This window comes from Eumetopias jubatus, unplaced genomic scaffold (assembly GCF_037043125.1).
Source record: "Eumetopias jubatus isolate StellerSeaLion01/CBP00866 unplaced genomic scaffold, mEumJub1_p1.0 scaffold_10, whole genome shotgun sequence".
Classification (NCBI taxonomy): Eukaryota; Metazoa; Chordata; class Mammalia; order Carnivora; family Otariidae; genus Eumetopias; species Eumetopias jubatus.
In genome coordinates this window covers 43697653-43710888 of record NW_028274816.1, presented here as the reverse complement: position 1 = coordinate 43710888, position 13236 = coordinate 43697653, and the positions used below count along the sequence as shown (strand labels likewise).

Here is a 13236-nt window from a genome sequence, read left to right as displayed (position 1 = left end):
GAAGGGGCCTCCAATCCACCAGCATTTGTCACTCAGGATTCACGACTTTGAGGGAATTTTCTCTCTCGTTCAAGTTACTAAGCCTTCGCGATCCATGACTAATAGAGGAACATACGGGGCAATATTTTTAGCCTCCCTGATTCTCTCCTAGATATACTGTAGGTTGGTGTGCCATGTGTATACACATACATATGCCAATAGTAATTGTGTATTCAACACACATACGTGTATACATTCTTCTCTTGACTTTACACCATTAACAAGCTGCAGATAGCCACCGAGGAGCACGAACAGACAAGGGCCAGTCCAGCTGGACCGACTAGAACAGGGGGTGTCACTTACCTGCAAGAAAACGTGCAGATTCATTAAACAATCCAGAAACCATGGAGGCGAGAGGCATTTGAAAGCAAGGACAGGGCCACACTCCCTAATTGTTTAATGGAGTAATGACAATAAAGCAATATTTATAAAATTTGGTCCTTCCGTCTCTGGCTAAAGCAAGAATAGTCTATGTGATTAGAGCAGGTTGGCAATTAGGCGTAGAGGTGCTGTTGATCAGCGCTAAGTAATAGGAGATAATTACTACTTATTTGAAACCTGGGCTTTGCACACAACATCTGAATATAAAAAAGAAAGAACCTGATTCCTTCAGTAGCTAAGGTGTGGCCCTACAGCTACATGGCTGTCAGTGCCAACCATCACTCTGAGTCAGTAGCCGGAGAAGGCAGAAGCCAAAGCTGAGGCTTGGGATCCCTGCACTCGGCGCGAGACAGCAAGGGGGTCACACTGTCGCTACTCCACACGGCGGGGGCCGGCTGGCCGGGCTCGGAGACTCTGCGCGTCCCCCGGGGATATAGGCGTCTGGGCTGACAACACTCTCCTCTCTCATCCTTCCCTTCCTCCCTCCTGGTCTTAAGTCATTACTGGGGAGAAAAAAATGTGTGTCCGTGTGTCTGTGTGCGTATTTTTTTTTTTTGAACCAAAGAGCTCAGCTGCTGTCTTCTCTCACCCTAGGCTTGGTCCTGGGCAAGAGGTATCGAGCAGTCCAAAAAGAATATGCGCATAGAAACCAAAATGAAAGCTACCAGACTCTTCTCCGGCTTCGGAGGCACTGTTGATTCAGACAGTAGCTTTTGGAGCCAAAAATATGCAGCAAAAGGAAAGGAACATAAACAAGGCTAAATGTCACCAGTGTTTGCCGACTTACAGACACCATCCATTTGTTTGTTCTGAAATGACGAGTGGACCATTTGGCAAATACAATGGTATTCACACAACAGTTCTGTCATCCTGCAGTGCAAACGACATCACGTCAGTGGCATTCCCATTTAATTTAAAAAGAGGGACGGGGAGGAGGAGGAGAATGCCCAAAGAGTTTAGAGAGGCTGCCATCCAAAGAGGCTGCCTTTTCATCAACACAGTGCACACAGTAAGGCTTTGGACCAGAGAAGAGGCGAGCCGGTCCATGGGTGCTGGTTTCTGCAGGAGATCCCAGGGGACAGCACCTACCCTTTGTCCCACCAGAGTCAAAGGGACAAGGGCTGCAACGAGCTGCGAGGCAGCCAGCAGGCACGGGGCGGGCAGGATGGGGTGCTGATCTGCATTAACTTAAAGGATCTGCCCTTGGACCTCAGCACAAGCCAAACAGTCCTCCCTACTGGGGTCTAACATTGGACCTTAGACACACACTGCTACTGGGAGTGGGCTGGACTCTGGAAGTCAAAGAACAATCTGCAAATGATAAAGTCAGGCAAAGAAAACGAGTACAAAGTTGTACTTCATCGACAGTCTCTGCAAGCCAATCCCTTCAAGAACCAGCTCATAAAGAAGACAAGAAGGAGGAATGATCGCTCATCTGGATTTAAATAAAGCATGGCAGCTCCAGAGACAACAAGGCCCTACCGTGGAGATCCCCTGGGTCTTCTAGGCTAACCGCCCTCCTTGGCGTTGACTGAACATGGGCTCCCGTACATGTGGTGGGTTTAGATTGTGTGGTTCCCTTCCTGTGCCATTTTCCTAACTTAACCCCCTTTCTTCATTAGAACCTGCTGGCTGGTAGGCCACATCTTCAACCTTAGAATCATCCACCAGACCAAAAACGTGCCAAATGCCCTGGGCTGTGCACCTGTATGTAGCCTATGCTTGGGTGTCCTCAAACACACACACACACACACACACGGGAAGTTCTCACACTGTTTCCACACATTCCGGCCAAGGCCCCCTTGGACTTCCCTAACTGACCACAGAGCAGGAGGGACTTACTTCCTCCCCTCCGAAGCACTTGCCTTCTACCAGGAAGGCACAGAATTGGGTAGACCCTGAAATGGCAGGGCCACTGTGACAGATGTCGGTTAGGCATCCGACTCTTGATTTCTTTCAGGTCAGGTCGTGATCTCAGGGTCATGGGATCGAGCCCCGCGTTGGGGTCCATGCTCAGCACGGAGTCTGCTTGAATTTCTCTCTCCCTCTCCCTCTGCCCCTTGCCTCTGTGCTCGCTCTCTCTCTCTCTCTCTCTCAAATAAATAAATAAATCTTTAAAAAATAGTCATTTGGACATTGGCACCATTCTCTTGTGCCAACACCATGTGGACGTTCATTCCCACTATAAAACACCAACTCAACTGAGAACCATTTATCCAAGCTCCTTTACATCCATCGTCTGGTTTCATCCTTCCACTTCTGCCCACCAGTGTGGAAACTGAGGCTGCCACAGTGGGCTATGCCTGGAGTCTGAATGACACCTCCGAGCCAAGACAGAGCTCCTGCTTTGTCCTCCTCTGCCTAGGCTGGCCGTGACCGGGGAGACTCTGGAAGTGCCGTGAGCTGCTGAGGGGTCTTCTCCTGCAAGTCTTTAGTGCAACAGGCAGAGAGGTGGCCTTCCAGGAGCAGGTACACCGGGCCATCTGGGTCTACAAGCCCTCTCTCCTGGGAAAGTCTCTTTTGTGTCTCTGGCTTTGCATCACGGGGCAATAGGTGGAGCCCCGGATCTGCAGTCCTGGGCCTTCCCTGCATCATCTCCGCAGCCAGTGGGGCACACAGGGTCCCACGTGTCCCCTCTGGGGACAACACAGCAGCACATCCTTCTTTACAGGAGAGCCAGGGGTGACCCGGCAGACGTGGGCCAAGTCCAGCTCATTGCCTGCTTTAGTAAATAAAGTTTTACTGGAACACAGCCGCGCCTATTTGTTTCGTTATCATTTATGGCCCCTCCGGCACTGCAGGGCAGGGTCGAATGGCCGTGACCAAGACCACACTGCCTGCAATCCTAACTTATTTCCCCTCTGACCCTTGAAGAAAATAGTTGCCAACCCCTACTTTAGACTGTGTAGCCGGTAAATGGTGCATATTTTCAGACTGTCCAGGCTGGAAATCAGTGAGGCTTTTGGAGGACAGAAGTCACATTTTAAGAGCATTCAACTTGGATGTCCTGGTTCATTTTATCACACATCTCAGAATAGATGATGTGAAGAGGTTTCAGTGGACTCTGTGTTTTTTTGTTTGTTTTGTTTTGTTTTGTTTTAGGGAGGGGTCCTAATTCTTTCATTGCTATGGAAGCCCAAGGAACCCTTAGTGTCAGGCATAATTTGGGTTAGGGAAGCCAGTTTCCCAGTAACCTACGAATAATAAACTGGGACTACTGGACCTTTGTTGCTAATGGCCCTGCCTTCCCACTAGCTTCCCTTGGGGCCCGGCGGGTGTCTCGGTCCTGGAGCTGCTGTACAAGGGCTCGTGCCCATGATAGACATGCTAGTGGAGTCTCCTCGCTCAGCCTGGCTTCCCTGCATGCTGGTCACTCCAGAGCTTTGAAGGGCAAAGGGAGTCATGCTCTTCTCACTGCCTTTCTCTTTAATGCTTCCCATCAACCCTACCGCTGGGCTCATCAAAAGATACAGAACAAACTCTGCTTGCAAGACTCAACACACAATGACCCCCAGTCATCTGTCTCAGGTTTGAAAGGCAAGGAGTAAGGGTGATCTGGTTGGTTTCCAAAACCACAAACTGGGGTGAAACATGCTCTGTAACCTTGCCATGCAGCCAGCCCTCTAGGTGCTGTACAGATGGACCTTTGTGCCGTCTGGGGCACACAGAAGCCCAGGCCTCCCATGCTCTCCGACCCCAAGCTGCTGGTTGACCCACCAGTTCATCAAAGTTTTTCAGACTGGACAAGGGGATTGCCTGCCTTGTCATATTAGTGGCTGTGAGCACTGCTCTGGGCTGCCCTTACTCCCTAATTAAATACTCGTGTGGCTTCTGTCCCATTACAGGACCAAGGTCAAATCCATTCCAACAAACCCGAGGGCACATCCAAGTTCTTTAATGGCACTCAATGACCTTGTATGTCATGTTCTTCAGCGGAATAAAGAAATGTGGGCTATGCCTGGAGTCTGAAAGACACCTCAAGAAATGGAAGCTTTAATTGGAGTGGGATTTTGCCTAATGAAATCAGGCCCATAGCGGGATCTGACCTACTCTAGAAGCAACAGTGTATGTCCTCCAGCTTAATCCAAGATGGCTCCTCTTTGGGATCTTCTGTGATACATCTCTGACAGGTGAATGCTCTACTGTCTACGGAAGGACCTTTTGAAAGTTCACGCACGGGCTCTGAACATTGGCATGTGCAACAGGGCTCTCCTGCCCAACAGATTGGGCTGGCCCCTCTCTTCAAATCTCTTTTCCGAACCAGAATTAGAAACGCACTGGCTAGGAATGGGCAGTGCTCACTGGCCAAGGAACCTGGGCCCGGGACGCCAAGCAATGTAAGACCAGACTTTTAACAGTTCGGCAGCAGGCATGCAGAATTAGGGAAGCAGAGCCTACAACAGGAGTATCACCCACAGGTTTTAGGGTTAGATGCTACCTCCTTCAACTAACCAGCATGTGTCAGAGCAGCGGCTGAGCTCGGGGGGGGGGGTAGTCTGCGTGATCCAAACAAGATTTTTACTGATGCTTCTTCAAACACTTTTACATCCCACGAGAATAGAAACAGATGGACATTAGCTCCTCCTACAAGCCTGTTTCTAGGGGCATCAAAGTTGGGATTTGGGTTTACTAACTAGACAAAATCAGACCCCAAACTCTCTTGAGATGAGAAATACCAGAATAATTCTTTGGTTTGGCCAAGCCCAGCTTCTGGAGGAAACCAGGTATCAAGTTGGTGGTTCTGTTTGGAAATCCACATCCACTTTGCGTGGAGCAGAGAAGAAGGAAACAAAATCAAGAATATTTGATTCCTTGTGCCAATACCATTTCCACTCTTGCAAAGTCAAGCCAAGGGCAGTTTGAAGTGTTCAGCTATCATTTGTGCTTCTGGCAATGTTAGAAAGACAGTGAGCTGGACTGTGAGAAAAAACGTCCCCAAATGCCCATTCGGTACCCAGTGGGGCTTCAGTTTTCCCTCCAGATATCGTCTCCTAGGAAGGATGCCTATGCCTGGCCCGCCTGCATCCCAGGACACGCAGCAGCCAGTAAGAAAATAAGAAGAGGATTTAGATTATGGCAGGACTGGTGCGGGAGTGGGGAGTGAGCACTGCACAGGGCCAGGCTCATCCTGGAGGCAAGAGGATGGTGCCTCTGCCCCACCCCAAACAGGCTCAAGAGCCCGGGAAAGGCCTTCCCTGCCTGCTTCCAAGCTCAAGCAAGAGGATAAAGGAGCAATGAGGCCCAAATGAAAGGCAGAACTTGTGCTCGCCAGAAGTAGGCAGTTTACAGCCAGAGGTTTTTTTTTTTTTCTTTCATGTCTTCCCACGAGTGCAAAGAAGAGCTGGAGGGCATGGACCCTGACCTGAAGGGGCAACCACGATGCCTGGTTTTGACCTGACTGGCCTGAGGGTCCTCATTCCCCTTTCCAGCGAGGGGCCACAACACATACTCCAGGATCTGTGGCCCCATGGCTGAAAGGTTAACTAAGCAAAGTTTTTTGCACATACCCTGGAGCTGTCAGGGGAGAGCAGTGAGTTGCTATTTTGGGAGGGGGTGAGAAGTGCCTAACAGTGCCCTGGTCCTGCCATTCAGAGTACCAGGCTCATTAGACAGCAGGCTCCCTGATGCTGCCTTCCCCTCCACCCTCACCTGTGCAAAAGGACACCAGTGGGCAAGCTCCTCCAAGGCAGGCAAGCCTTCCTCCAGCATTGATAGGAAGATGGGAAAATTAATAGGGGTAATATGAGCTCATTTCAATAAGAATGAGCTTAGGAACATGCCAGGTTTTGATCTTTTCTGATGCACAGATTCCTGGCAGGAACTGTGGTCCTACATAGGTATTTGAAAGAACTGAAAATAGACTTTTAAAAGATCTCTAAATAATAATAAAAGAAGGAAAGTCACAAACTTAAAACAACAATGAAATTTTTAAAAAAAGATTTAAACATTGCTCCCCCAGAAGAAAAAAGGGGGGGGAATTGGACTGACATAAAACCCTTTTCTCCTTCTTTTAAACACTGTTTTTAACTGCTTCGAAAGTAACGAATTGTATGTGGATAAAAATAGATCTGGGGGTGCTGGTTAATGGGGCCTTATGAATCATTCAGCATAAGGAACTGTCAATATTTTTTTGAGCTGCCAGAAATCCATTTAGTGATTTTTGACAATTCAAAAAAAAAATATTTCTGACTGCTTGATCCAGTTCTTAGCGAATTAGGGGAGGAGAGGGGAAAAGAAATATATCAATTTAAATTATGAACCAAGCCCAGCTTCCTGAGTTCTGCTCTGTGCTCAAAGTCACGTCAGAATTAAGAGCTTAAGAATCACCCCCTTCCATTTTCCTTCCCTCCCTCCCTCTCTCCCTTCCTTTCTTCAACAAGTGCATTTCAACAGGTGCATTAAAGTCACAGACATCCATTCATAGATTAAACGTGGAAAGGTCCCACGATCATTTATCTCTGGCGAGGATATCCGGGGACTGGGAATAATACACTGGGCTTCTAGTTGGAGAAAGGTGATCGGATATGAATATCTGGGTGCCAAGAGAATGTCTTTGATCCTCCCTGCCCACCCCAACGTTCATTTGATCCAATTCTAGGCTTCAAATTTACGATTACGTTTTAAGATCTGGAATTACTTTGGGGGTAACCACGTTCTTGAGGGAGGTAAGTAAGGAAGTGCCAATTTGCTAACAAGATCAGGCAGGCATAAGTCCAAGACACACAGGATCACAACACTGCTAACCAGGGGTTTCACAATGTACACTTCTTGTCAGAACAACGGACAGACAGGTGAAGATACAGAGGGACAGAAGGCGATCGTAGGAGGCCAAAGTCACAGTAACTGCCATGTGGAATGTCTAAAGATGAGTCAGTCACAAACACCCTGAAACAATCTCCTTGGTTGGAGAAAGGATCACTTTATTCTATAGCGTGTTTAGTGTGATAGGATTTTTAGTACCCTCTAAGTCAATACAAAGAAAAGTTTAAGGAAGCGGGTTTGGCTTTAGCAAAGCAGGAAGCAACTGTCTTTAGCCGTCTGACGCAGAAGTTGAAAACACTGAAGGGTTTGCAAGTTACCACGTCTTTCTGTTTTCGTTTTTGTTTTCAAAAATATTCTCCCCCTCAAGTTAGAGATTAAAAACAGAAGCGGTTTGCACGGTCAGGCCCCGCCCCCCTCCGCGCCTTCGGTACGGGCCTTTCGGGTCACTGAGGTGCGAACCCGAACACAAAAGCGTGAGTGCTAGAACTTCCAAAGGAAATCAACTCTCGTGATTGTCTACACTGCATATTACAGCATCACTAGGGTGTTTTCATGGTTCGTTCAAAATGTGCTAACGGAGGAGTCTACCTCATTTTTTTTTAAAAATGCACAATTCAGCACTGATGTTTTGGGAAATGAACTAAAGGAAGAGGGTTCTAAAACTTACCACACAAGTCTGGCCTCTTGATACATCCAGAATTTGCTGTGCTACTCGCAAGTCCGTTAAAGGCTGCTAAGCCATCAGAACTGTAGGCCCTGAGGACCGACAGCATGTTCATCGGCTTCTCCAGGCCTGGGGGGGCCCGCTCTGGCTTGGGCAGGCCCGCCGAGGGGTCCTGGGCTGGAAGCAGGCCCGGGCCGTGCCACTGCTTCTCGGGCGCCGGGGGCACCGGCGAGACTAGTCCCTGGACGGGCTGAGGGGCGCCCACGGGCACAAGGCTGTCGCTGCTGTCGCCACCACCGCCGTCCTTGCCAAGGGCGGACGGGGCCTTGCTCATCATCTCTGGCTCCGTCTCCAGATCCTCTTCGTCATTGTTCTCTCCCTTGGAGGAGTCCATGTCCTCCGAGGAGGCAATGTCGGAGAGGTCATCGGTAGGGTTCTTGCCGGCGGTCTCGGGGATCAGGATCGGGGCGTCCTCTTCTGCGTGGGCCTTCCCGTCGGGCTCCTGGGTGGGGCCGGAGCTGGAGGCCCCGGAGCCCACCATGCCCGGGTAGACGCCAAACTGCTTGTAGAAGTCGGACGGGAAGTTACAAAACGTGGGGTCCACCAGGCCAGGCCACGTGCCGCTCTTCTGCTCCCCCAGAGTCTCCTTGACCGGCCCCGGGGCTGTCTTCTCTGAAGCAGCCTCCAGAGGCCCAATCATGTGGGAAAGCGCCATCTCTTTGTTTGATTGTGCCGAGGGCAGGAGGGCCACCTTACCCGCCTCCCGGGCCTGGTCTTTGCAATTGACCGTCACCCCGATGGCGCTGTCTTTGCGTTTCGCTTTGCCCAGGTGGTTGGCCTGCAGGTGAAGAGCCATCAGCTCCATGGATGAGGTCGTGAAAGCACAAAACAAGCAGCCGTGCCACGCGATGCTGTCTTGCACGGTCACCGACGAGCCCGGCAGCGAGGCGGCGTCCGGCCGCACCGACAAGTCCAGGGGCTCGTACTGCGATTTCTCTGACTTCCTCGGGACCGCCTTGCCGCTGGCTTTGTCCTCACCACCGTCCGGCCCGTGCACCTTCATGGAGGGAGGGTCAGACAGGGCTTTGTCCTTCAGGTCCTTCTCCTTCTTCAAGGAGCTTAGGACAAAGCTGTCCATGAACGCTTGCAAGGACCCTTGGAAATTCACACCATTGCTCACAATACTCTGGTAAGCTCTTCCGATGTCCGAGAAGTGGGCGCTTTTGGAAGGAAGGTCGGCGCCTTTCAGGGTGTCTGAAGGGGCCTCGGAAGTCATGCCGGCGGCCGGCCCCGATGGATCTGCAGACGAGAGCACTCCTGCTGTCCACTGCTGGGAGGCAGGGCCGCCTCTGAAGTCGATTCCGGGGAGGCTCTTAAAGGCCCCCCTCAGGATGTCTGGCCTGATAAACAGAGCAGCTTTGTTGGACAGCTCATCCCTGTGGTCTTGGTTTGGGGGCTGTCCAGACAGTGGCCCAGCTCCGTTCTGCCGCTCCCGGTGGTGCCGCTCTAAGTGGTATTTTAAGGAGGCTGACTGGGTGCCGGCATAATCACAGTGGGGACATTTGTAGGGTTTCTCACCTGCAAGATTTCGGCATAAGGAGAGAGAGAGAAAAAAAAAGTGTTTATCTCATTTTGGTGTGCTGAACAAGGCTAGAAGGATCAACATTTGTTCTTGGAAACAAAGCAGCTCAAACTAATGATTAGTTAGAGAACAACTGTTTTTTAATAGAAGAATAATTCGTACTCTTTAGCTTTTTTAATGATTTTGTACCATTTGGGACTATTCAGGAATGACATACTATCTACACACAATTAGCTATCTTTTTCTTTATCTAACATGTGAAAACGGCTGTAGATTTAAAAGCTATGATTATGAAAATTAAGCATAATAATTTCAACCACAGTGATCATTAAAAGTAGAAGTTTAAAAAGACAAAGTATGTAACAAATGGGTGGTTGCAATATTTTGTGTATACAATAGCTCTAAAATTTGTTTAAATTATACACATGGAAACCATTTTTAAACCTAAAAATTTTATGGCACTGTTACGCAAGACTGAAATGAATGATTTAAGTCTTGCTCTGCAGTAAATCATGGATATAATTAGCAAATGGCATACTGCACAAGTAATTTATCATTATTTGGAGGGCACCATTCCAGACGAGCTCAGATATCTGCAGACCTACTGCATTGTTTCTAAATAAAGAACTATAAATACCGATTCTATAAAATATTAATACCATTACAGAGCATTATGATTGCAGCATATAAAGACATATAGTTAAGATAAAAAACAGTCAATAAAACTTAAAAGAAAATGAGTAATAAAAAGGTACAAAATATATTTAGTTTCTGTATTTGAAATTAACATTATCTACTGGTCTTTGTAGTGCCTTAAATTTGTACTAATGGCAAACCTAATGCTCCGGTAGTAAAATGTGTAATTTACCTATAATAAGCGCTTTCTAGAGAATAAAAATAGCTTTAAAGAGTGTTTTAAAACATATAAGATCATTTTCAAGAATTAAATATTTATTTAAATTCAACACCCAACTTCTATTGTTCTTTCCACCACGGAAAAAATACCATAACATACAGCCTGGACCTGCCCATGTTGTGGGATAGAGGAAGGGGAGGAGAATAAGCCGATGTGGATTTAAATATATTCCAGGAATTTGTTTGCAATCCAGGGTCTTTTCTAGACGTTGGAATCGAAAAGCTCCCTGGAAGAACCAGGGCTGTGGCAGCCCATTGGCCGACGCCCAGTGGCGCCCCGTCGATATCCACAATTACTCCTCCCAGGAAACTGTGTCCCCCCAGTCCTTCCTCCATTGCTAGTGTAAACCAGACTGATGTAAAAAGAAACAGCAAACCGTTGGTGAGTGGTGCATCCCGAAGACATTTTACTGTGACCCAGTGGAGGCTCCGACTCCCAATCTCCAAGGCGGAGGGCATTTGGGACTAACACACTTGAGAGGAGGGGAGAAGGATTCCCGGGTATTATAAATAAGAAGCCCATCAGCCCAGGTTCTGAGCAGGGGACTCCACATCATCTCCAGATTTTGTCTTGGAACCTTGGAAAAACCATGCCTGCCTCTCCAAAATGGTGGCTCTCTGCTCCTCATTCACTCCTGCAGGCCACAGAAGGTCTCCCCCAGACACATCAGAGATGGCAAAGGGGCCCAGCTGGGAATGTATTTCTCTAAATGGAAACGTCCCAACTGTATCTGGCTAGACCAATGACATAGATCGAACAGTAAGACTCTATCCCCGTTGAGCTAAAGGCATAAATGGCCTCGGGCACCATTCTCTCACTTCTTTGACTCAATCCATGGTAGGTTCAGATTCACTCCAGTGATGCTATTTGGGTATCTCATCAGAAGCTAGGGAACCCTCAGTGGGACAGGTGCTGTGCACAGGCATTTCTGGGCTGACCTGCAAGTCTGGTGGCCAGTTGGAGCAGGAATAGGCCCTGGAGCTGAGGGGGTAATAGCAGGGCTTGTGATGGGAGAGCCTAACCAGGGACTCAGAATCCTGGCTCCCCAGGTTAGCGGGAACCTTGGGGAGGGCCCCGCACTGAGAGATGGCAGAGGTGAGGCCTGCAGGTATTGGGTGAGACTCAGGTTGCATTTCAGAAATGCACCTGGGAATGATTAAGTACATCTGGCAAAGGGTTTGCAGAGAATGCACGGGCATTCATTAGCAGGAGCTACAGAGGGAGAATGTGGACTTTGGCCTCCAGGCCTCAATGGGGGGCGGTGAGGAGCAGTCTGACTCAGTGAGGACTGCAGGGATGCACAGCGATGTCTATTTCCAAAGGACGCACATTTGAAATGTGCACCGGAGGTGTGGTTCTCAAACTCGATTGTGCATTAGAATCAACAGGGGATTTTAAGACATTACTTCCGGAACCTCATGCACAGTTCGGAGTCTCGAGGTTTAGGGTAAGTGTACCTGGTGATTCTAATGTAGGGTAAAGAGTACACTTTGAAAAGGCCAAGGTGAAACTGTTTGAGAGTTTTAAAAAATGCTGATACCTGGTCCTACCTGCACCTCCCCAAAATTCTGAGTCCACCGGCCTGGGGTGAAGGCTGGGATTTGGATCTCTCAAAGACCCCGGTGTGGGCTTCTATGTAGCTGGGTGGAGAAGTACTGGGGGGAGCTTGCCAGGTGGACACTGTGGGATGGCTTAGCATGGAAGGTCTGCTCTGGACCCTAGGAAGTGTTTGGAGCTGAGGAACCCTGGACCAGAGCCCCCATGCTATTTTGCACTCCCCGGGGCACAGGATTCCCATCCTGGGAAATTTGCTTCCTCAACCTACAATGTAGGAAGGTGGTGTACTTAGTACTCCCTAAGACTCGTGTCAGCTCTAAAACCCACGTCAAGAGCAAAACCAAGTCTCCTGAATGGGATCAGAGACACACGTGTACATACATGTAGGCACCCACACACCCAGAAATGTGTAGATCCATTCACACATAATGGTTTTTTAAAAAAGATTTTATTTATTTATCTGACAGAAAAATCACAAGCAGGGGGAGGGTTATAGGGGGAGGGAGAAGCAGGCTCCCCACCGAGCAGGGAGCCTGACACAGGGCTCCATCCCAGGACCCTGGGATCATGACCTGAGCCGAAGGCAGATGCTTAACCGACTGAGCCACTCACGCGTCCCAACACACAATGTTTTGATTGAATGAATGATTACCTTCTATCCCCCAAGTAGAGAGGGCAATTGAGTGAAGAACCAAAGAGATAAGGCCCCCAGTTCCCATTGCTTTCAAGGGAGACAGATCATACAGTTACTAAAGCAAGTGAAGTTCACACACACCACACTCACACACACACACATCACAAACCATCACATGCACAGCATTCATATACACACACTCACACACACATATCATACACCGCACACATACCACACACCCATCACACACTCATACACCACACGTGTATACTACACACATACACCACACACACAACACACACACACACACCACACCCATCACACCCTCCTACACCACACATGTACACTACACATACACACACCCCACAGACATCACACACACACACATAGCACACACCCATATGTGCACCCCACATACACATATACATATCACACACACACACACACACACCACACCCATCACACCCTCCTACACCACACATGTACACTACACACACATACTCCACAGACATCACACACACACACACACACAGCACACACCCATCATATGTGCACCCACATACACATATACATATCACACACACACACACACACACACACCACATACGTAACTCACACAACACAAGGAGAAAAACTCTTCGTTCAACCCACTGCTCTTTTAAAGTTCAGAATAGGGGCGTCTGGGTGGCTCAGTTGGTTAA

General features: G+C 48.7%; 1 protein-coding gene across 2 annotated transcripts in view; it reads right to left on the bottom strand.

Moving 5' to 3' along the window:
- ZNF536 (zinc finger protein 536) overlaps positions 1 to 13236 on the bottom strand; it is a 228023-nt gene that overhangs the window by 132782 nt on the left and 82005 nt on the right. For both annotated transcript variants that reach the window (XM_088027160.1, XM_028123669.1), the window contains one exon: positions 7850 to 9424. In XM_088027160.1, coding sequence (XP_087883286.1) covers positions 7850 to 9424 — 1575 coding nt within the window. The remainder of the gene's footprint in view (positions 1 to 7849; positions 9425 to 13236) is intronic.